Below are 22906 nucleotides of genomic sequence, written 5' to 3'. Positions count from 1 at the left end.
ATCCTACACACACACACACCATTATCCATCATTATATTATCATTATCATTGTCCCTTTGTAGATATAAGAAGTCATGCTTTTGGATGTTAGGAATTTTCAAATGGATGTGTTGATGATGGATATGATTATTGATCAACACCAAAAATATAAATGTGAATGATCATATAGGTATAAATGTGTAGGGTTAGGAAGCTTATTATTTGATTAATTGAATCTTTTCTTTTCTTTTTTTTTACTTTTTAATCACATCACATTTATTCTTTTGTTTCGATTCTTGTCGTTAGATGGTGCCGTATAGTTTGAAAAAAGAAGAATAATGATAATTTGAATGTCAAGTGTTTTTCTTGTTCAAGAAAAAAGATTGATTAGATTTGATGGGATCAACTTTAATCGATCGTCATATGATTTTGTTTACGTCAAATCAATAATCACTTGATCGATCTATTTCAGATTAAAGTATTCGAAATCAATTCGATCCACCTACACTTTCCTCTTCAAATTGGATAGACTTATGGCAAAATTTGAAATCAAAATCGGTAGCTTATGGTCAGTTCCGTATTTTTTCCCCTGACAAACTAATGAAAATAGACAAATAAGTGGTTGACCTAAATCCTCTCGTTTTGTTCCTGTTCCATTAGTTTGTGTTTGATGGCAAATAAAAAGAGAAAATAAATTCATTGATCATTTTAAATCACAAAAAATTATTTCTTTTTTTTCCACATTTTTCTCACACTCAAATTTAGGTATTATATTCAAACTCGATTTTTATCATAATCTATTGATTGATTATAAATGAAAAATCTTGTTAAACACGTTCCAAACAGAGTTACATCACATTCGAATCGAAACCTTGTCAACAAGAAAAAAAACACGTTTGACTGACTAAACTACGTACCACTACCGTATCTCATTCCCACCATGCTCTTTAGCTATTATCCGGTTCCTTTTTTCTCACATTCTTACTCGTTCTCTTCTCACATCCAATGATATTTCAATAAATTGCATCAAATTGTAGTGGTATTGTTTGTTGAACGAAATTGTTGTGAGAAATAAAATCGAACGCATGCGTAACACATAAATTGGAAGTGTGTATGTGGTGTGCTCGCGTCATCATTTTTATTTTTCATCATTTTATTTCTGGTAGTTATTCCCTTCAGGTTTTTTGTTTTTTTTCTCTTTTCATCATCTTAATAAATAAAAAAATTAAAAAAAAACCCAAAAAAATTCCATCTTTATTGATCGAAGTAGTAAAATATTTTCTGGATCACCAGACCTTCAAGATTTTGTCGTTTCATATTCGAACACGACATCACAAAATCCACCCCCAAAATCGAACAATGATTAACTGAAAAAAAATAAAAAAAACAACCCCTAATAAACTAAACCACAAAAAAAAACAAAAAAAAATTGAAAAATTCTCAACAAAACTTTAAAAAAAACAAAAAAATCCAAAAAAATCGTAAAATTAAAAAAATCACTTATTTGGCTGTGTGAAAAAAATACCGAAAAATACATAATCGCTAATATTTTGGTGAGTATTTTTAATCCTTTTTTGTATAATATTCTTGTAACGAATGCTTTTAGGCGCGTTTTACTTTTTTTTCGTTCAGTTTTTTCAATAAAGTCAATTTTTAATGCGTCATCTAGTTTTTCATGTGATGATGATTAACACTTATCTTTTTCCAAAAAAAAACTTGCGTTGTAGCCGGAAAATGATAGTTCTGTGTTAGTGATAATCATTACCATCATCCAGAAAAAATATACATCATTTTATATGATTATATGGGTACGCATTTATTATCATCAACTAAGAAAGCATTGAATAAATGCGTTTAGCAGCGACGATGTTGCTATGTTTACCTATTTTATGAATATGCTCAATTAATACACTTTGTTTTTGAACATGACCAAGAGTCACGTTGTTTAATTTGATTAGGATTTTTTTCATTTCATTTTAATTCGATTTCTTTTTCGACCTTATATAAAATCAGTCAATCCAATCATTGGTCAAATTAATATAGTAATTATTTTTTTGTTTCTTTTTTTCTTGTTTTCCAACATCATATAACTTAAAGAAAAAAATTCATTTTCAACAAAAAAAATAGTAAAATCTTTATAAAATCCAATCTTGAAAAAAAATTGAAATCAAAATGAACAATTCTACAACAACAGCGGCACCAGCAGCAGCACCAACTGCAGCCACCACCACCACCACAAGTACAAACAGTTCTGCAAATCATTATCCTATTGCATCGTTGTATGTTGGCGATTTAGCTCCTGATGTTACCGAAGCTGTATTGTTCGAAAAATTCTCCAGCGTTGGTCCTGTTCTTTCTATTCGGGTTTGCCGTGATATTATCACTCGTCGTTCATTAGGCTATGCCTATGTTAACTATCAGAATTCATCGGATGCTGAAACCGCTATCGATACATTGAATTTCGAACGTTTGAATGGCCGACCTATTCGTATCATGTGGTCACAACGTGATCCATCTCTTCGACGATCTGGTGTTGGCAACATTTTCATCAAGAATCTGGAAAAATCTGTTGACAACAAAGTTTTGTTCGATACTTTCTCCTATTTTGGAAACATTTTGTCATGCAAGATTTCTTATGATGACAAAGGGCAATCAAAAGGTTATGGTTTTGTACATTTTGATTCGGAAGAAACAGCTCAGGCTGCCATTAGCGGATTGAATGGAAAAGTTATCAATAATAAAAAAATTTATGTCGGCAAGTTTATCTCGCGTAAAGAACGTGAACACAAATTGGGTACACCGCGGCGATTCACCAACATCTATATCAAGAATCTGAGCGATGAATATGATACGGATGATAAAGTAAGAAACTTGTTCGAACCTTTTGGCTCAATTACATCTGCTGTTGTAACCAAAGATGATGATGGAAAATCTAAAGGTTTTGGTTTTGTTTGTTTCGCCACTCCGGATCAAGCTGAACAAGCTGTTAATGCATTGAATGGCAAAGATATGGGCAATGGTGAGTTGATGCTTTTCATTTTTTGATGAACATATTTTTATATTCATTACTTTTCAGGCAAACAATTGTATGTTGGTCGTGCACAAAAAAAAGCTGAACGTGAAGCTGAATTGAAACGAAAATTGGAATTATTGAAAATCGAAAGAATTAATCGTTCCCAAGGTGTCAACTTGTATGTGAAAAATCTTGAAGATTCGGTCAATGACGAAAGATTGCAAAAAGAATTTAGTGCTTATGGTACGATTACATCAGCCAAAGTTATGACCGATGAAAAAGGACGATCAAAAGGTTTTGGCTTCGTTTGTTTTTCCACACCCGAAGAGGCGACCAAAGCTGTTACCGAAATGAACAATCGTATCATCGAATCGAAACCATTGTATGTTGCATTGGCACAACGTAAAGAGGATCGTGAAGCACAGAAATTGAATACAATGCGATTTGGCGCTCCAAACGCTCGTTTACATCAACCGATGCCACCACAACCTGGCCATCCTCATCATCCGCTTGCTCCAGCACAGATGCCATTTGCTAATCCTGCTTCATTGGCTGGATTTGCTGGTCTTCAAGGTCAACCCGTGCAAGGACCACAATCACAGCCTTACTTGTTGCCAATAGCACCGAATGCTCATATGCAACGTGGTTATTACCCATCGAATGGACCAGCTGCTATGCCACCAGGAAGCCAAGGACCTCCAGGCGGTATTCGTATGGCTCGATGGAATACAAATGCCGGCATTCCCCGTGGCCAAATGTCTTACAACCAACAAGGATTTCAACGAAATATGCCACCACGTGGACAACATCAAAATATGCCTCGTCCTGGAGTTGTGCAAGGACCTGCTTCTAATCAAGGTGGTCCTAGACCATATGTTGGTGGTCCTGTTACCGCAAACGGTGCTGTTAATGTTCGTGGTCAAGGTCGTGGACCGCAAACTGGAATTCGTGGCCCGAGCAAATCGATGGTAGCAACACCCGGTGGTCAACCGTTGCCATCACATGGCGTACAACAGGCACATCTCGCTCCGATACCGATTTTGGCCGAACAATCAGGCGAGGATCCAACACAGTTACTTGGTAAGTTTTTTAACAATGAAAATCATGGAAAAAATTATACACAGAAATCGTATGTGATGATATCTATCCGGAAATTGGTCTAAGATTTGTTAATCTGGTCAGAGCTAGAAATAGCTGAACCCACTGACCGTTAAGGATGGCATTTCGATGGCGACAATCATGCTCCCTCGTCTGAAACTTTTTCAAAGATATCTCCAACCATATATTTTGATGACTAGAAATTAAAATCAATTATTTCTTTGTACGCATAGGTGAACGATTGTATCCATTGGTACAAAAATTGCAACCAGAATTGGCATCCAAAATCACTGGCATGTTGCTCGAGATGGATATACAGGAAATTATGCATATGCTTGATAATCAAGAAAGTCTTCGTTCTAAAGTTGATGAAGCATTAGCCGTATTGCAAGCTCATCGTGCCAAAGAAATGGTTAAAAAGGAATGAATTGATCGAACAACGACCATCGGTACACAGCCAAATAACTAAAAAAATGCAGAGAAACTAAAACCGTAACAATCCTTCCTTTAAATACCACTGATGATGATGAAAAAAAATTCTTTTAAACCTGAATACACACACACACAAACACTACAAATTTAAAAACACCTATCCAAAATTCATACAAACACACATTCAGTCTAAAAATTCTGAAAATCAACTTAACAAAAACATTTAAAAAATTTAACAAAAAAATAGCAAAATTTTACAAAAAAAAACTAAAAATATGTCCACATCGTCTTCCATCTGTGAACAAAATTTTCTTTATGAATGATGTAATTCAATGATGATGGAAAATGAATGCAAGAAACATTTCTATTTTTGTCTAAATGATAATGTTTAATTTTTGTGAAGAAAAAAAAATTTAAAATCAAAAGTTTCATTTTCAAAGAATAGATGGTAGCACTTTTCAGATTTGAGCGGTCGCAGTATTGTTATCAGTGTTTTATTAGTATTGCCGCGTTTTTCAACGGATTTTTTATTTTGGATTGAAATTCAATCACATGTTCCAGATGAACTCTTTTGTTTACCATGGTTTTTAGGATCCATTTTTGTTTTAAACTAATTGGCTTTCATCGTTCATTTATATGTTATAATCACTAATGATTTTTTTGTCATGGCTAAAATTCATCCCGATATCAATGATCATGATCGTCGATGTCCAAATAATGGATTTAAAGTGCAATTACGATGCTTACAAATGAAACACGATGATGGTAATGATGATAATAAACAAATGATTAAACAAGAATCATCCACAACTACGCTCGAACATGATTTGAAACCAATTGTGTTTGATAACAAAAATCCTTCAGTTGGAGTTAAAATCGAATCAACAACAACAACATCTTATTCGTTAAGCTATGAAACGGATCCATTATTGAGTAATATTATGAATAAATTAAATATATCGGGTAAAGTGTTGACCACACCTAAACGCAATTTCGATCATTGTATACGTTCATTACCAAAACCTGCATCATCGGTTAATGACAATAAATATAAAACAAATTCAATGTCTAATATTGAGAACATGAAACAGACATTTAATCATGACAGTTTTGATCATGAATCGTCAGTCATCAATGTTGTTTCTGTTGATCAAAATAAGGATATTGACTCAAATTTAATTCTCAATCGTTTATATGGTGATGATACGAGTAGTAGCTATTCTAAGACCAATTTCGAATTTCATCGCTCGGATGCATTACGGCGACAAGAATTACTAAAACAAAATGTCGATCTTGTTCGTTTGTTTGGCAAAATAAAATTTGACAATTCAGCCGACGACGACGACGACAATATTAATCAATGTGATAATCTAGAAGTTGATGACGATAATGATAACAACGAAAACGACAATATCAAAAACGACATCCAATCCAAATCATTTAATTTAGAACGAACTCTAGATAATAATTCTATTAATAAAATGATACGAACATTTTCAGCTGATGAATCAGTTGCTGAAATTGCACCGGATGATTTGGAGCCCAAATTCGCTAAAAACATTGATTTTGAAATTCTTAAACATCCGAATTCTCGACAATTTCGTTGGAATTCGACATCAAAAAAGAAAGAATCTTCTGGCAAAAAAATTCCCCATCGAGCACATGAAACATTAAAAAATAATCGTTCTCCATTAGTTGCATTGAATCTTGATTCAAAATTCGATTCTGTACAGACAACCAATGGTGAAAAACCTAGCAAATCCAAATCATTGCCAAATTCTTTGAATGATATTGAAAATAACAAATCTAAAAATTCCACAGCAAATAACAATGAAGCAAAAGATTTAACTTTTTCATCTTCATCTTCGTTACCGAAGGCAGTATCATCACCCAATTTTAGTGAAGTGCAGAAAATAGTCGAAAAATTTGGTTCAAAACATTTAATGACTAGTAAAAATAAAAGTGATACGATAATCAAAAAGAAAACGAAAATATCGACTTCAAAAAAGAAAGAATCTTCTAGCAAAAAAATTCCCTTTCGAGCACCTGAAACATTAAAAAATAATCGTCCTCCATTAGTTGCATTGAATCTTGATTCAAAGTTTGATTCTGTACAAACAACCAATGATGCAACAGCTAGCAAATCCAAATCATTGCCAGATTCTTTGAATGATATTGAAATTGACGAATCTAAAAATTCGACCGCAAATGACAATAAGGCGAAAGATTTAACTTTTTCACCTTCATCTTCATTATCGAAAGCAGTATCATCACCTGATTTCAGTAAAGTGCAGAAAATGGTCGAGAAAATTGGTCCAAAACATTTAATGACTAGTAAAAAGAAAAGTGATACGATAATCAAAAAGAAATCTGCTTGTACAATCAATAACAACACAAATGCTTCAACAAATAAAGATGACCTCAAAATAGAGAAAATTTCTGTCAATAATAAAAATTATCAACTATTAAATCAGATTGGTAAAGGTGGATCATCTATTGTTTATCAGGTCTATGCACCGTATGCTATGAAGTTATTGGCATTGAAAGTAGTTGATTTAAATAATGCTGATAAAACAGTGGTTGAAGGATTTCGTAGAGAAATTAGACTTCTCAATCGTTTACGGAAATGTCAGCGTGTTGTACGAATGTATGATTATGAATTTCGTAATGGAAACAAAGAATTGTTTATTGTAATGGAAAAAGGAGATGCCGATCTTTCACAGGTACTTAAATCACATTTTCAATTATCATCATCGAAACATTCACCTCATGTTATACGATTATATTGGCAAGAAATGCTTGAAGCTGTGAAAGAAATTCATGATGCCCAAATTGTTCATTCAGATCTAAAACCAGTCAATTTCATTCTGGTTTCGGGTACTTTGAAACTAATCGACTTTGGTATTGCCAATACAATTCAATCAAATCAGACAAATGTGTATAAAGATTCTATTATTGGAACAGTTGATTATATGGCACCGGAATCAATTCAGAGACGTTCTGAACATCAAAACAAAGTAAAATATAATCAAAAAGTAGATATATGGAGTCTTGGCATCATTCTATACAATCTTGTATATGGCCGTACACCATTCTCACGTTATGATTCAAATATGTTTCAAAAAGCTATGGCAATCGTTAATGATAATATTGAATATGAACCGATTGATGATGATTTATTACTCGATGTTATCAAGGTATGTAATTAAAAATATGGTTGTTTTCTTTATTTAAAATCATTCTTTTTTTTGGTAAATACAGAAATGCTTACAGAAAGATCCGAAAAAACGACCTACAGCCAATGAATTACTTAAGCATCCATATCTAACATTACAGAATCGGACCGATATGTTATTGGATTCATCATCAACCAAATCTAAGCAATCGGAATGTCAACAAGCAAACACTAATATACCCCCGGAATTATTAAATCAGATGAATAAACTATCTCCGAATACATTGCGAACATTTACAGAGGTATATTTAATTTTATGGATTAATCATTTTCTTAATTTTACTTTTCTCAAACAGTTTATTTCGAATTTCACCAAAAAATGATCATGGAATGGATTTGGATTATTTTGATTTTTAAAATTTTGCATGTCATTTTTTTAGTTAATAATAAACGATTCTTTCTATGTATTTCAAGTTCAACGTATTTTAACAGTCGTGATTTATATCACTAGTAGTCATTGCCCACTAATATAACCATCCGTACGATAATCAATCATTGAATGTAAATTATTTGATTGTTGTTGATGTTGAATACTGCTTTCGTCATTTTTGGTAACACTAACACCATAGTTGTGTTGTAACAATGTCTTCGTTGTCGCCATCATCATAGCATAGACACCAGTATCTAACCATAATCGATTTGTCGTTAACGTTGAAGCATCTGTGTAATCATCATTATCATCCAATTGTTGACTACTTCTGTTGATTTGTTGTTTATCATCTGTTGACCATAGATTTTGTCGATCAAACATACGAATTAATAGATCAATGTAAGCACGTGGAAAATTTGATTCATAGAAAAATGTATCCGGAGGTTGATAGAAAATTCTTGATTCATCTAATGAACTTTTTAATGTTTGACAATTGAGAAAAATTTTGTTCATTACTTGAACAGCAGCTGATAATGATTGTAATGGTCCACGGCCACCAACGCTGCCAATGATTAGATGAATGATTTCCTGTTGGACATCTTTAATCAATATTGGCCATGATACTTGCGAATGGATTTGAAATGTTTCATCATTATCGTTGAAAATATCGTGCACCATTCCTGTACGTTTGGAAATGAATTTATGTTTACCTTCAAACATTGATCGCCGTTTAGATGTGGTCAACGTAACTACATCGCCTGTACGTCCATCATAAACGGTGATTTGCACGTTATGTCCTTTCAGTTTTTCATTCGGAATTAATTCCTCATATATCAATGATTTTTTGATGTCAAAATATTCCATATCTCGTTGATTCATTTTTTTCGCAGTACTTTCAGCTATTTGTTTGGCAATTTGATCAATATAGATTTGATTCAATAGATACGATTCATTCGATTGTTTCGCGCGAAGTTTAGCTAATGCTGCTGCTCCGAATTGAATCGTATCAAGTAGATATTGAAATTCTAATGCACCTTCTTTCAAAGATCTAGCCCGATTATCATCATCGTCATTGAGAACATGACAATTCGAACCGGAATCGATTTCATTATAAGTAAGTTTTTCTAGGATTTTCATCATAAATGCCAATGTAATTGCTTCGTTTGAATTTTTCAAGCTTCCAGTCAGAATATTCAATTTTGAATTAAACATTGAAAATACAAATGGTTCATCGATAGTAATCAATTCAGTGTTGGTAAGAAATGAACGAAATTCTTGAATCGAAATTGTTTCATTTAGTTCTTGGTTGATTTCATCGACGTAACTTTCCTGAAATAATGCCATAGATCCATTGGCTGAAATTGATCGTAATATCGAAGCTAATGAAGGATTTTTATACATTTCACCGTCATTCAATAAACGTTCAGTTGAATTTATCGATCGAACAAAACGATCGCGAATTATTTTAAATTCATTTAAAAGTCTTTTATCATTGGCACGAATTTCTCTTGCCAAGTGTTCACTAACTGGTGAACCATTTTCGGCCAACCATAAAGATGGCATTAATATTGTAGGCCAGGAAACTTTTCCAAAATTTTTCCAAAGTAATTGGGCTGCAATCGGTAGAACTGGATATGATAGACTAGGTTTTTTTGTCGAATTTAATTGTTTCAATGGGAAGCTTCGTTCCATCACATCGAAAGTATAAGTTTTTTGATTCGAATAAACAAGGCCGCGAAAACCGGAATCAAATCCAACTAAATGCGGTGATGCCATAGTCACACAGAATAATGATGCTAATGCAGCATCCATTGCTGAACCATTCCTATTCATTAACATTTCACGGCCGGCATCAGCGCAGCTTGGATATTCATTATCGCTAACAAGGACAGCAAATTTTGAATTCAAAACTTCGGGTAAGGGTGATTCATAGAACCGAGCAGCAAAATATTCATCCCGCTTAGCTTTCAATCGTGGTAGACCGAATATCAATGTTACCGTAACAGCAGCGATAAATAATAACATCGAAATGGCTGCAATGAAAAATTGTTTACGAGTAAAATATGTACGTGGATATCTGGTATCAATCAACATGGTACGTTTGAAACCATATGATGATGTTGATGCACGATTTGATTGAAGTGTACCATAACGAGTACTTGAACTGGCACTATTTGGATTGTTAGTCATTAATGAAGATGATGATTGAGGTGTTCCAGTTGATGACGACGATGATGATGATGGTGATGGTTCAATTGCTTTACTCATTTTTTCCGATTGTTTTTCAGCAAAAGTATTTCGGTGACGAATCTTATTATTATTTTTATTGACCATCAATGAGGTTGTTGGTCGCAGATCTTTTAATTCTTGTTGATCGTTATTTTCGTTATCATCATCTTGAAGCAAAGGTTTTGTTTCGCTCATTCTCTGATTTGTTTGTTTTTTTGTTTTTGTTTTAATATAAAGCAAATTTTGAAAAATGTTTCGTTTTTGCTCAACAAAACAAACAAATTATTTTGTCCAATAGTTTAAGCTAAATGATATCAGTAGGGTATGATGATGTGATTGTGTAGGCAAACATGCAATACATTAATACACAAAAACACATGGGCCAAATCATCATAAGCAACAAGTTTTATCTAAAATAATCAAAATTGATGATTGTTGATCGATTTTTATCGCATGCATGTTTATCGCAGATTAAACAATTCAAATCAAATAAAGATGATTTCCATTACTGTTGCGTAGTTTTCAATGGTTGCGAATCACTATGCAATATGATAACATTTTTACTATCATTTCCAAAGTGACAAATAGAAAAAAAAATTCATAATCTGGAAACGATAAAAAAAACATGAATTTTGAAAATAATAAAGAGAGAGCCATCTATTGATCAGAATTCTTATCACATTGAAAATAATTATTTAGCTTTAAATGATCCAAAAAAAGAAGCAGCACGCGCCCAACAGAATATACGCGTTTTGGATGAGAAGAGACAAATACAATTGTACATTACCACCCCTCCTATATATATAAATGACATCAGTCACACAAATACACACACAATAACAAACCGATGGCCTAACCTGCGGGTTTCATATTCAATTTATCCCAATCTGTCTGTCCAACCGATTCGTTCGTCCAAGCTACCCTGTTTTCCTCTTTTTTTGGTTGTGTTATTGAGTCGCATGTTTATTTTTGTGCGTGTGTGTGTTGATGTTTCTGTTTGATGCATGGATCAAAGTTCGAATTATCGTTCGATTCATCTGTCTATTGGACAATTATTTACAAAATAATAATCATTTTAGAAATTTAAATCAATTAATTTAGCATTTTTCATTTGTTTGTAATAGATTTATTGTGAAAATTTCATTTTATCCGTCCAATCATTTTTGTTTCAAAAAAACAAAAACAACAACAAAAAACGAAAGAATCCTATAGCTGCCATTTATTTGTATGTGTTTATTTTTTTCCCCACCAACTTAATCTTCATTTCTTTCTTAATTCTATTTTTTAAATAATCAATTTTATCGTAATCAAAATTCTTGTTTTCTTTTTTTTATTCATTATTATTTATTATTAATAGTTGGCACCTGTTTCATGAATTTGGGATTTTTGATTTATTATTACTGGTAAGTCATTTGTTATTCAATCAATGTTCTGGAGAACCATTGTTGTTTTATTTTATTTTTTTAAACGGTGACTTAGGCCCGTTATTTTTCCAATTGAATTTTTTTTTTTTTTGATGATATTGTTATGTCAATCCTGTTTACATTTTGAGACGTCGTCATAGTTCGAGGCGAGCAAAATCTTGGCTTCAGCTTATATATAGTAGCTAGCGAACTCCATTAAAAATGATTGTGATTCTCTCGTTTCATTTGTAGTTCAAAATATATACATGTACACACACACACACACACATACAATACAGATATATTTTTTTAAAAAATATCTGAACTCTTAATCTTTAGGATTCGGGCATACCATAGGCACTGATATGGTATATGTGATAGCATGGGTTCACCGGAAAATTATAACCAATAAATAAAAATATGCGAAAAGTGAAATAAAAAACATTGGCATTTCTATATCCAAAGTGATCTGATCATTCTGTTTGGATAGCAAAAAAAACTTAATTTTTGTTTTTGAATGAAAAAATGAAATCCTTCGATTCTTAACATCAATTTATAACCTCTGTCTTTTTTCGACTTGATTCATGATTTAGATTTTTCAACCTTTCTTCTTATCAATTCTTTTTCAACAATGATGTCCGTAGTATTATTTGAATGGTGGAAAATTGAATGAGAATATTGGTAGTCAAAAATAAAGAAAATTTGTTTTCCTAACTGCATTTAATTTTGTTCTTCATTAAAAAACAAAATTGCAATTAAAATGGCATCCACTGTTGATGATGGTGGATGCGAACCAGCATCTGAAGTTTCAATTGGTTCGAATGAACATTCAAAAACTAAAATCGCCATTGAATCATTAGCAACAAATATTGATAATAAATTGAATCTAAATGATCATATAAGTGATTCAACAATATCATCATCACAATGTCCTAATGATCATGAAACGACCACCAAATCTGAATCGCAATCTTCATCGACATTATCATCATCATCATCATCAGCTCAAACAAGCTCAAAAACAACAAGTAATGTAACAGCTAACCAAAACAATCATCATCATAACAATACCAATAATGTGCCCAAGTCTGGTACACCAATTCCAAATCGTGTATTCGTCGGTGGTATACCTGATGATGTAAGCATTTTATATTAAAATATTTCTGGTCATGATTATTTGTAATTTTATTTTTTTACAAATGAAAAGGCGACTGAAAATGATTTACGGCATTTGTTTGCGCAATATGGTCATATTAAGTTGGTCAAAATAATTAATGATCGTGCTGGCATCTCCAAAGGGTATGTGACACATTTTATGGCCTCGATGATGACATCTCATCGGTTTTTTTTTGTTCGCACACACACATTTTCATTCATAAACAGTTATGGTTTTGTTACATTCGAACGTGCTGATGATGCACAGAAAGTGATCAAAGAAGCTGAAAATATGATCATTAAAAATCGTAAACTCAACGTTTCGGCAGCTGTGATTAAGAAGCAAGATTTTCCATTGGGTATGTAATAAATGTTTTAACTATTGTGTGATTTTCCATTGGCAATTCTTATTTTATTATTATTATTATTATTATTTAAAGAATCGAGAATGATGCCGACTACTGGAATGTTGTTCTATCCACAGATTTCTACATTTGCCAATCCTGTTACGGCTTCAGCCTCAGCAGGCTACAATCATCATCCATACTATAGTGAAAATTATCCCTATCCATTGATCGAAGGATTACCCTTTGCCATGCCACTGGCCGCGATGAATGGACATTTCATTCCTGGACCACCTCCATCCGGAAATGCCTGTGCTCCTCTTTTGACATCGCCAGTTTCTGCTGCGGCTTCCCAATATATTGCAGCTCAACAACCCCCACCGACAGCTTCAACTCAAACCTATTCTCCAGTCACTCCATATCCACCAGCGTGTCCAACAGCGCCCACACATTTTATCTATTCAGCCAATCCATCGGCCAATTCATCTTCCATTGCGATCTATGGTGGATCACAGCATTCAACACATATGTTAACAGGATCAGGAACTAACCCAAATGCTGTCATGAACGTATCGCCTGTCTTTCCCACACCACCATCGCAAACAACGCCATATCCATCTAATGTCACTGCCACAACTAGTACGACATCCAATACTGGAAATAATGGTTATCAGCAAATGAATGGCGTTACTGCCACTGGTGGACATCCAGCCGGAAATTCAGTGCCAATATCATCATCATCTCAGGTTTGTTGCGGTTTATGATAAAATTGATGTTTTCTTATATTCATTCATTGATTTCGGAAAACAGATGAACGTGGGCAATAGTCAATCACAACAGCAGCAATACTTGGCATATTCTAATTCGCTATCGGATTCAATGGTGGTCAATTCCAACTCTCCGAATAATAATGCTGGTATGATGATTATGGCCGGTGGTCATCCATCGCATCATCAGCAAACATACGCAACATATCCCTCATCAACAAATCCTTCTATGAAAATGGATGGATTGGTCGATATGACATTGGTATCATCTTCGATGGATTCGACAAATGCCGCTATGGTCCCTCATCCCATGAGCACTCATTATGCCAGTCATATGCCTAATGCTCATCATTACATGCAACCACCGCAACCAGGTGCTCATTACATGCATATGGCAGGTATGGGTGGTGTTGAACTACATCCCATGTGGTCATCATCGACAACAACCTCCACCACTTCAGCTCATGGTCATCATCAAAATAATGCAGCAAATGTGCCTAATGGTCAACCTTCCCCACAAAAGTTACCTGTGGCCGGAAATTTCGCCGTTGTGCAACCACATACAACAACTTCAGTGAATGGTCAAAAATCAAATCAACCGCTAATAACGTCTGCAACAGGATCAAGATCCCAATATCATGGTCATTACGCGAATAAACGATCATCACCGCCTGTATCCCAATCAACTTCTTCATCGAATCGATCATCATCATATTCGACTACTAACAATGTTCAGTATAATCAATCGCTAGTAACCAAAGATAAGATGGCTGTTCACAGTAGTCGCCATACAAATCAAAATTCGTCTTCGTACAACCATAACAGTCATTCTAGTTCTTCATACAACAACAATAGTAGTAATGCTAGTCATCATAATAAAAAAATATACCACAATAATAGCCATCATTCATGGAATTCGAATTCACGAATTCCATCGAACAAAGTATTGAATGGCCATGGTCATAATCGTGGTCATAATTATCATGATACTATGGCTATAGCAGATATGGCGAAATCATCATCATCATCATACAGTAGTGGTCATCATTATCCACCTTCAAACAACCATAAAACATCATCGGATATATATTCCAATAATCACAATCGAACGGGTAATGGCCATCATCAATATCCGTCGAGTGCAATAAAAACTAATCATTTGGTACATTCATCATCTACTTCTTCGTCGTTGCAACCGCATCTCCAAACCTTTGTTACGAAAACGATCAATGGTGTTCAGATTTATGCATTGGCCAATAGTAACAATACAACCTCTTTAGATGCTCAATCACAAACAGTACCTGGAAATGGTGTCTCGAATGGTAGCATTTTAACATCGCCTCCATCATCATCATCATCTTCACCATACAAGACATCAACATAACTTAGCATTTGAGAAAAATACGAACGACGATCTCACCTCGAAACCGGAATTTGAACATTCCAAGCCCAATCAGGAAATGACAACCACTTGGATCACCACCATCATACCATTTGTCATTGTTAAATTCTCTCTACCGTTTTCGTTTCGTTTATCTCCTTTTTGTTTTGTTTCATTTTATTATTATGTTCTGTTTCCGTTCCATTTTATATGATTATCCCGTATCCATCTTTTTTCTCATTTTCTCTGTAGCGTTCTGTCTTTGTTCAATATACACACATAAACACACCCTAGTCACATTCATGCTAAATAGGCACATATGCCCAGCATCTACTGCTACTTTACCAAGGTATTTATCTTCGTTTTCTTTAGTATTTTATTATCATCCTTTGTTGGTTGACAGATCTTATTGTTTTTTTTTGGTCCAGAAGTGGTCGAAATTTGAAGAAAGAAAAAAATTCAACAGACACGGTTTTTGTTTCTACTTAAAATATCCAGTTCAACAAACACGCCCAAAACCCAAAATCCAGATTGATTATAAACGTGTGCCTTTGTCATCGTTGTTCATAATTTTTGTTAAATAATTTTCAACTCGGTCAATATCGATAGCTAATGATTATTTACTTATCACGGAAAATTACCTGAGCATGCATATAAACCGAGGTTTGCTTTCGTTTTTTTCGATGAAATCTTATTTCAAATTCTGGTTAGAAGAGGAGTAGTTTCACTAATATCACACTACGACTCCTTTTTTTCGTTTTTCTAATTGTAGAATCAATGGCTGACTGGATAATCTTTCGTAACCTGTTGTCAATTGTGATAACCGAACATACATACATATGCATACACCCACACACCCAACACAACACAATCAGTCAATTTTTTTCTTGTGTTTATTGCCAAAATTAAAACAAGTTTGTAATAACACAAAAATTTGTAATACAAAATTAAATTCAACATTCACACAAAAAACAATAGCAGTAAGAAACGATCAAATAAATGAAAAACAAGCAAGACAGAATTTTTCTGGGAGAATTTTGAGAATAAAATAATTAAAATTTTAAAGCAATTGTAAACCAATGTCCATCTTCATAAGGTTATGGAATGATTAAAACTTTGCCTGGGTTGAATAAGTTCTTTGGATCCATAGTTTGTTTAATTTTTTTCATAACTTCTAAAGAAAAAGCATCGTGTTCTTTCTGTAGGAATTTGATTTTACCACGACCGATCCCGTGTTCACCGGTACAGGTACCTCCCAATCGTATCGCTTCTCTATAGAAAAAGTTTTTTATTTAAACATCCATGATATGTTAGAATAAATTCGACTTACTCGGCAATCATTTCGCTGATCATCAAAACATTGCCAGTTTCAACACTATCATTCGGATCATAAGTAATGACGGAATGAAAATTTCCATCACCTACATGACCAAACGACGAACCTTTAATATTATATTTATCTAGATAGTTTCGCATTATTAGGATAATTTCCGGTAATTTGGATATTGGTACGCAAACATCGGTGATCAATGCTCGGGTGTTTGGTCGGGTATCAAAATTGCGACATGCATAGTAAAGATCATGTCGTGCTTTCCATAGACGCGATCGCTCTTCCATTATGCTTGAATGTTTAAAATCAAGAGCGCCATTATCTAAAACAATTTCTTTAACCAATTCAGCTATTGACTCGACAACGGTCTGATTGCCAGCGATTTCCATAAACAAAGATGGCTTCACCAATAAGTCACCTTTACTGTATTGATTTGAAGCATGAATTGATTGACTATCCACGTATTCGATTCGTGATAAGGGTATTCCATTCTGTAGTAATAAAACTACGGTGTGGATTGCAGAGGCATTATCTTCAAATGGACAAACGCATAAACAAGTCTGAACAGAAAAATAACAATAAATCCTCCTAAATAAAATTTAAATATGATTTTTAACAAACCGATTCAGGTATCGGATAAAGACGTAAAGTCAGTTGAGTTACCGTACCAAGAATGCCTTCACTCCCGACGAATAATTCGGTCAAATTTAAACCTGCAGCTGATTTTCGGCAACGAGAATTTATGCCAGCCGTTTTTATTACTTCACCGGTGGGCAATACGACTTCCATATTAAGGACATTTTCTTTCATTGTGCCATAGCGAACAGCATTAGTACCAGATGCATTGGTGGCTGACATTCCACCTAAACTGGCTGATGCCCCAGGGTCTATAGGGAAAAAAAGCCCGGTATCAGACAGATATTGATTCAATTCTCGCCATGTAACACCAGCTTCAACAGTACAATCAAAATCTTCGACATTTACTTCGATTATTTGATTCATTTTATTAGTTGCCAAACAAACACCTCCTTTGAGAGCGTTCACGCCACCTTCTAAACCAGTACCAGTTCCGAACAATGTGATTGCTACATTCGAATCGTAACATAATCGAGATATACGGCTTACATGATCGGTATTCAACGGCCATACGACAAAATCAGCCAGAACAGGACTGTTGAGAATTTATATATTTATTAAAAGGTTTTGATTTATTTGATTGACAATTCATATAATACCTGAAATGACTTTCATCGCGACCATATTGTTCCCGTACCGCTTCAGCTTTGCTCACATTATCCACACTGACAATATCACACAGTTGTTCATAAAGAAAAGCATTTTCTTTCAAATCCTATGATTCAATCAAGAAAAATTCATTTAAAATAAATTCTTTTAAAAATCAATAAATACATTGTGAATCGCTGTTGTACGAAAATATCTAGACGTACACCTTAAATTATTATCAATACGGCAAAGTTTAATATCATTTTGTAGATAATGGAATGATTTAGAGCGTACTAAATTGATTAAATAACGTAACATTATCTTTTTTTGGTTGTAGAACAAATCAATTAACTTGATCAATAACGGATAACATAACGGGAATTTGTTTTGATTTATACCACCGCCATCAGGCGACATTGAATGCAACCTTGGAATTCGTATAAAATTCGTGTTTTCAAGTTATGTTTTTAAATATGTAATTTATTAATATTTCGAAATGAATAAATCAAAATGTTCAACGAAATCATCAAATGAAAAGATGATCATCATTTTCAGTGATTAGAATTAGAATTTAGTATTTACATCAATGAAGCAGTTACATCGATTTGTGTGCATATATTTAAATTGAACTAGAAATAAATGAGACGAGCATCAGCCGGATTTTGTTCGGCTGGACAATATGGGCATTTAAGCTTAGATCCATTGGATAGCTTGTTCAATGCATCACGGGATATAACATGACCACATTGTAGTCGCATCGGAGGATTTGAATCACAACTTTGTTGTCGAAGTATGGGGCATGCAAATATTGAATGATAATGACATTTACGAGTTACATCGATTTCGATAGGCAATTCATCGCGAGAACTCCAAACATCATTCACGTTTCTTTGTTGGATAGCCTGTTTGATATTGATCAATGCGGGTAATGCAATACATCCAGCATTAAATGTGACAGATAATGGAGAATCAACTGATACTTCCAGGAGAGAGCATGCTTCTTTAGTAAACATTTGACATATTTCAACCCAATTGTTTGAATCCAACAGATATTGATATGGAGATTTTTCAATGCCCGATCGCAGAAACATTAATGAACCCATCAGAGCTTTTATCTCTGCCTGGTATCTCTGAGCGAACGGTGTAAAATGTGTGCGTGAATAAGTGATCAATTTCCATTGGTTTTCGATTCCACCTCGCAATAATTCAATGAATTGCAACCGATGAAGCTTGAATTCAAAATCGCTATTGCTTTTTAGCAGTTGGTCACGATGGGTTTGAGCCCATTTCAAAGCTGGTTGTAAATTGTGATTTTTCAATGCATCTAATACAAATTGTTTATTGTAAGATTAAAAGTATAGTTTTAATATGAAAAAAACTTACCGAGTATTTTGTTCATTTTAATGTAAGGAATTTTATCATTCGTATCGATATCAAGCTTAGATTCCTGAATCAATTTTTCAGCAATATCCGATCGTCCTTGTCGCAAAAAATGTTCGACAATAACTTTGTTAAGAATTTCATTATTTTTGCCTTGTTCGAAAAGAAACTCATTGCCCACGCAAACATAGTCAGAAATAAAATTTTTATCGATTGCCTTGCCAATCCGTGATACGGAAGAATGTATATCTCGATGTTCGGTCGAGAATTGACTTATAATATTGCGAGTTTTTTTAATCACATTATCAAGCAACAATTGACATTGAATATCAGTCAATGGACAATCAGGAGCTAAAATTAGAACATAACAAAACAAAAAATTATGCAACGAACATTAAGAAAATAAACTTACAAGTCAATATGCTCAAATCTCGTTGATAGCTTTCAATCTGTTGTATTAATTCGGAAAGATTTTTTTCGCCATGATCTTTAAGACTTTTGAATTTATGTAAGACTTTTTCCGTTTCTTTTTCAACGTTTTCGATAGCATTAGCCATTTTGTTTCGTTTTTTTTCTTTAATAACTAAAAACGCAAAAAACAACTCAGTTATTATTGTAACTGAGCAAGATGATCATATGATGAGTTGACACAAACATCAATACAAAACAAAAACATTTCGTTCATAGACAATAGGACAATGAAATTTATTTTTTGGTTCGAACTTTTTTTAAATACAAAATCAATTTAAATATTATACTTGATTTACCGAGAATTCTTATTGATTGTTGAGACAATCCAATCACGATAACCAGATACACTAGTGAAAACGGCAGCATAATTTCTGGACACACAATCACTGATCGTCCATGAAGCGATGCCAAATTGTACCCATTCACCATTTTTGAGTCGACATTGAATTGGGCCACCAGAATCACCATTACAAACACCTTTACCACCTCTTAAATCACCAATGCAAATATGATTTTGAGTGATTGGCCAACCAACACCTTTCCAAATTTGACGACAAGTAGTGGAATTATGAACTGGTTGTGGTAATTTCTGCAAAATGTCTGTAACGACACGACCTGAAAAAGAATGAAAGGGAAAAAATAATGTCCACAAAAAAGCATGCCCATTTTTTACCTTTATTACCGCGTCCCCATCCAGTCGCAACGCATTCATAATTACTTTTAGGCACATCTGTTCTTTTGGCAAGACAGATTGTCTTCAAGTGTGGATCTTGTTGAAAATCGATCGGTTTTTCTAATCGCAATAATGCAATATCGTATAGTTGTTTGTTTCGATCATAATTTTCGTGAATAATAATCTGTTTTGGTTTGAAAAATTGTTGAATAGAACATTAATAGAGCAAAATAATTGGAATTTACCTTATCAACTTTTGACAAGCGTTCTGTTGAATCTTGCTTTCGAAGGTTATGTTCGCCTAATTTGATTTGCCATGAATATGGATAATCATTTCGGGTGAAACAATGGGCAGCACAAAGAACCCATCGATTAGTGATCAACGTTGCACCACAAACATGTGAATTGAAGTAACGAATCTGCAACGATGCCTGATGAGGGAATTCCATCGGTTTTGCATCTTTTCCGCCATAAATTCGTTTCACATCGATAGCAAAATCCGAATTACAAGTTCTCAATTTACTCGGATCAAATTGAGCTTGCTGAATCAATTCTAAGCCATGACAATCGATTGTGGCGAATGTTCCAAGTGCCAACCACAGAAAGATGAATAGAAATTGCATTTCGATCGATTAGCCGATAATGATCATGGATCGAAAGGGATGTGATTAACTGCTTCATTACTGAACCATATTTATAGCAACATGATAATTGACCATCTATGAATGCGACATCCCGGAAATAAATGCTCAGGGTTATTCGAATGGATAAATTAATGATATGACAAGATTGTTCATTAAAGATAGGTTCAATTTTAAATATAATCGATCGAATAAAACCAGGCTAAATCATGACATGGATTTTGAAATCGATAATCAGGAAAAACATCAAAGGCTGTGGATATCCGTGCATTTTTAATACAATTTAAAAACGATACAATCGATACTTGGTTATGCAACGTAAAGTCACATGGTCTTTAGCAATAACAGCAACATTATTTGTTCCAGATAAATCGATCAAGAATGGCCACAAACGCATCCGATATTGAAATCAAAACGTTCAAAGATTTCTTTATTAATTATAACAAATTGGCCGAAATGTGTTTCATGGACTGTATACATGATTTTACCTTTCGTGAAGTATCGAAACGAGAAGAAAAATGTGCTGAAAATTGTTTTGATAAATTTGTCAAATTAAACAATCGTATTAGTCAACGTTTCCAAGAGATACAATTTGCTCAACATGAAACCATTTCTGCATCAATTTCGAAATAGTTTTCAAATCTATCATAGCTATTCGGATCGATTCCAAAAAATAGTACCATCATCATCATCATTATTGTTTTGTCTCGTTTGTTTATATACAAAATAATACATTCGCTATACAATGAATGAGGTCAATGTAATAATCCTTTTTTTCCTAAACCAATCATAATCGATTTACGTTATGAACAAAATTTTGTTTAAAAAAATTTATAATTAATAATTAAAATTAATAAATAGTTAATTGCAAAAACAAAAACGTTTTAAATTATTTTTCATTTGTCTGTATATAGATGGCAGTATTAAAGTGATAAATATAAAAAAATTCAAAATTCTATGCATACGATCTTACATAACTTGATGTTGCACACCTTAAAGTGCAATGGTTAATTGTTTTATATGTTTGTATGATCGGTAGGTAAGTAGTTTTATTTGTTAAAAACCAAAGAACTGGTTCGTCATCGAATGTAGTTGCTGTTTTGCTATAGTCTGAAATACCAATGAAAAAAGTCATCACATCACGGGAGGGTTAATGAAGTTCATTTTATTGAATTCTTTCGTTTTGTTTGAAAAAAAAATTCAATGACTGACGACAAATGACCATCAATGATGATTATTTAATGGATTCTACGCGTGTGTGTGTCCGATTCTATGCAATGTGTGAACAACGGGTTTTTGAAAGAACAAAAATTAAATGGAATCATTAATATAACGAATAACGAACGGGTAAAATATACGTACTTTATTTACATATATTTGTACGGTTGTGGAAAAAAGTATTGAATATGAGAAAAATGTGTGTATACGAGAAATAATAATCAGGATCCCAAAGCCAAACATTTTGGCCGTTGGAACTTGAACATAACAAACCAACCAAAACAACAACCGCTGGCTTCGCTTTTTTTCTTTTTATCCTTCTTTCTCTCTCATTCACTCTGACCATCCACATGTCTGCCATTTTTATCTAATATATAAAAAAACCAAGCTATTCTATCTTTTGCATTCAGTCTCGTCGTCACCTTGACTGACGTGAATGAACTGTGTTCAGTGTGTTTTGTATATTGGCGTGTTTGCATGGTGGCATTCTCAATTGTTGATGATTTCGAACGAGTATTTCATTTGCCCGCGCGGCCTAGTCTCGCTCTCGCGCGTTCATTTTT

At 33.7% G+C, this 22906-nt stretch overlaps 8 protein-coding genes across 11 annotated transcripts; 4 read left to right on the top strand and 4 right to left on the bottom strand.

Annotated features, from left to right (window-relative positions):
- The first annotated feature begins 1124 nt into the window (after positions 1–1124).
- pAbp (poly(A) binding protein) lies at positions 1125–4901 on the top strand. Its single transcript, XM_027338990.2, has 4 exons — positions 1125–1532; positions 2077–2998; positions 3056–4072; positions 4324–4901. Exons 2-4 carry the CDS (start codon positions 2152–2154, stop codon positions 4515–4517), a joined length of 2058 nt encoding a protein of 685 aa, XP_027194791.1. The 5' UTR covers positions 1125–1532; positions 2077–2151; the 3' UTR covers positions 4518–4901.
- Positions 4902–5032: 131 nt separating this feature from the next.
- Positions 5033–8164, top strand: Mps1 (dual specificity protein kinase monopolar spindle 1). Its single transcript, XM_027338958.2, has 3 exons — positions 5033–7719; positions 7784–7999; positions 8054–8164. The coding sequence occupies exons 1-3, from the start codon at positions 5188–5190 to the stop codon at positions 8078–8080; spliced, it is 2775 nt and encodes a 924-aa protein (XP_027194759.2). The 5' UTR covers positions 5033–5187; the 3' UTR covers positions 8081–8164.
- Positions 7978–10874, bottom strand: LOC113789439 (scoloptoxin SSD14-like). The gene has a single exon (XM_027338978.2). It carries the CDS (start codon positions 10549–10551, stop codon positions 8212–8214), a length of 2340 nt encoding a protein of 779 aa, XP_027194779.2. The 5' UTR covers positions 10552–10874; the 3' UTR covers positions 7978–8211.
- Positions 10875–11195: 321 nt separating this feature from the next.
- On the top strand, positions 11196–16482 carry LOC113790895 (uncharacterized). 4 transcript variants are annotated; one of them, XM_075824703.1, is made up of 9 exons: positions 11196–11581; positions 11714–11759; positions 12353–12897; positions 12967–13058; positions 13143–13273; positions 13355–14004; positions 14069–15755; positions 15835–16069; positions 16179–16482. In XM_075824703.1, the coding sequence occupies exons 3-7, from the start codon at positions 12520–12522 to the stop codon at positions 15407–15409; spliced, it is 2592 nt and encodes an 863-aa protein (XP_075680818.1). In that variant the 5' UTR covers positions 11196–11581; positions 11714–11759; positions 12353–12519; the 3' UTR covers positions 15410–15755; positions 15835–16069; positions 16179–16482. The 4 variants fall into 4 exon arrangements, with proteins under 4 accessions (XP_075680818.1, XP_075680820.1, XP_027196403.2 ...); XM_075824705.1 differs by having other exon boundaries at positions 15838–16482; XM_027340602.2 differs by having other exon boundaries at positions 15835–16482.
- LOC113790904 (putative D-lactate dehydrogenase, mitochondrial) lies at positions 15813–18377 on the bottom strand. Its single transcript, XM_027340613.2, has 5 exons — positions 18147–18377; positions 17972–18087; positions 17358–17907; positions 16737–17296; positions 15813–16678 (listed from the first exon to the last, which is right to left on the bottom strand). The coding sequence occupies exons 1-5, from the start codon at positions 18375–18377 to the stop codon at positions 16504–16506; spliced, it is 1632 nt and encodes a 543-aa protein (XP_027196414.2). The 3' UTR covers positions 15813–16503.
- A 42-nt stretch (positions 18378–18419) lies between these two features.
- Sou (required for meiotic nuclear division 5 protein souji) lies at positions 18420–19971 on the bottom strand. Its single transcript, XM_027340623.2, has 3 exons — positions 19753–19971; positions 19344–19691; positions 18420–19284 (listed from the first exon to the last, which is right to left on the bottom strand). Exons 1-3 carry the CDS (start codon positions 19895–19897, stop codon positions 18590–18592), a joined length of 1188 nt encoding a protein of 395 aa, XP_027196424.1. The 5' UTR covers positions 19898–19971; the 3' UTR covers positions 18420–18589.
- Positions 19972–20015: 44 nt separating this feature from the next.
- Positions 20016–21172, bottom strand: LOC113790927 (trypsin I-P1-like). Its single transcript, XM_027340634.2, has 3 exons — positions 20730–21172; positions 20485–20668; positions 20016–20426 (listed from the first exon to the last, which is right to left on the bottom strand). The coding sequence occupies exons 1-3, from the start codon at positions 21105–21107 to the stop codon at positions 20104–20106; spliced, it is 885 nt and encodes a 294-aa protein (XP_027196435.1). The 5' UTR covers positions 21108–21172; the 3' UTR covers positions 20016–20103.
- Positions 21173–21407: 235 nt separating this feature from the next.
- On the top strand, positions 21408–21957 carry LOC113790938 (mitochondrial import inner membrane translocase subunit Tim9-like). The gene has a single exon (XM_027340645.2). The coding sequence runs from the start codon at positions 21507–21509 to the stop codon at positions 21756–21758; it is 252 nt and encodes an 83-aa protein (XP_027196446.1). The 5' UTR covers positions 21408–21506; the 3' UTR covers positions 21759–21957.
- Positions 21958–22906: the final 949 nt, after the last annotated feature.

The sequence above is a fragment of the Dermatophagoides pteronyssinus genome, unplaced genomic scaffold (assembly GCF_027571235.1).
Source record: "Dermatophagoides pteronyssinus isolate colony J.1.1.1.1 unplaced genomic scaffold, Derpt_VIB-CSIC_2022.12 sq0002, whole genome shotgun sequence".
NCBI lineage: Eukaryota > Metazoa > Arthropoda > Arachnida > Sarcoptiformes > Pyroglyphidae > Dermatophagoides > Dermatophagoides pteronyssinus.
This window is presented reverse-complemented; position numbering and strand designations above follow the sequence as displayed.

What these genes read in the sequence shown, in the direction of transcription:
- pAbp (XM_027338990.2), top strand. Translation starts at nt 2,152, where the DNA reads ATGAACAATTCTACAACAACAGCGGCACCAGCAGCAGCACCAACTGCA. An exon ending in TGGCAAAGATATGGGCAATG is followed by an intron (nt 2,999 to 3,055) that starts GTGAGTTGATGC and finishes ATTACTTTTCAG; the next exon opens with GCAAACAATTGTATGTTGGT. An exon ending in GGATCCAACACAGTTACTTG is followed by an intron (nt 4,073 to 4,323) that starts GTAAGTTTTTTA and finishes TTGTACGCATAG; the next exon opens with GTGAACGATTGTATCCATTG.
- Mps1 (XM_027338958.2), top strand. Translation starts at nt 5,188, where the DNA reads ATGGCTAAAATTCATCCCGATATCAATGATCATGATCGTCGATGTCCA. An exon ending in TATTACTCGATGTTATCAAG is followed by an intron (nt 7,720 to 7,783) that starts GTATGTAATTAA and finishes TGGTAAATACAG; the next exon opens with AAATGCTTACAGAAAGATCC. An exon ending in CATTGCGAACATTTACAGAG is followed by an intron (nt 8,000 to 8,053) that starts GTATATTTAATT and finishes TTTCTCAAACAG; the next exon opens with TTTATTTCGAATTTCACCAA.
- LOC113789439 (XM_027338978.2), bottom strand. Translation starts at nt 10,551, where the DNA reads ATGAGCGAAACAAAACCTTTGCTTCAAGATGATGATAACGAAAATAAC.
- LOC113790895 (XM_075824705.1), top strand. Translation starts at nt 12,520, where the DNA reads ATGGCATCCACTGTTGATGATGGTGGATGCGAACCAGCATCTGAAGTT. An exon ending in CGTGCTGGCATCTCCAAAGG is followed by an intron (nt 13,059 to 13,142) that starts GTATGTGACACA and finishes ATTCATAAACAG; the next exon opens with TTATGGTTTTGTTACATTCG. An exon ending in CAATATCATCATCATCTCAG is followed by an intron (nt 14,005 to 14,068) that starts GTTTGTTGCGGT and finishes TTCGGAAAACAG; the next exon opens with ATGAACGTGGGCAATAGTCA.
- LOC113790904 (XM_027340613.2), bottom strand. Translation starts at nt 18,377, where the DNA reads ATGTCGCCTGATGGCGGTGGTATAAATCAAAACAAATTCCCGTTATGT. An exon ending in CGCGATGAAAGTCATTTCAG is followed by an intron (nt 17,908 to 17,971) that starts GTATTATATGAA and finishes AATTCTCAACAG; the next exon opens with TCCTGTTCTGGCTGATTTTG. An exon ending in ATCAGCGAAATGATTGCCGA is followed by an intron (nt 16,679 to 16,736) that starts GTAAGTCGAATT and finishes CTTTTTCTATAG; the next exon opens with AGAAGCGATACGATTGGGAG.
- Sou (XM_027340623.2), bottom strand. Translation starts at nt 19,897, where the DNA reads ATGGCTAATGCTATCGAAAACGTTGAAAAAGAAACGGAAAAAGTCTTA. An exon ending in AGATTTGAGCATATTGACTT is followed by an intron (nt 19,692 to 19,752) that starts GTAAGTTTATTT and finishes TTCTAATTTTAG; the next exon opens with CTCCTGATTGTCCATTGACT. An exon ending in TAAAATGAACAAAATACTCG is followed by an intron (nt 19,285 to 19,343) that starts GTAAGTTTTTTT and finishes AATTTGTATTAG; the next exon opens with ATGCATTGAAAAATCACAAT.
- LOC113790927 (XM_027340634.2), bottom strand. Translation starts at nt 21,107, where the DNA reads ATGCAATTTCTATTCATCTTTCTGTGGTTGGCACTTGGAACATTCGCC. An exon ending in GCTTGTCAAAAGTTGATAAG is followed by an intron (nt 20,669 to 20,729) that starts GTAAATTCCAAT and finishes AAACCAAAACAG; the next exon opens with ATTATTATTCACGAAAATTA. An exon ending in ATGGGGACGCGGTAATAAAG is followed by an intron (nt 20,427 to 20,484) that starts GTAAAAAATGGG and finishes ATTCTTTTTCAG; the next exon opens with GTCGTGTCGTTACAGACATT.
- LOC113790938 (XM_027340645.2), top strand. Translation starts at nt 21,507, where the DNA reads ATGGCCACAAACGCATCCGATATTGAAATCAAAACGTTCAAAGATTTC.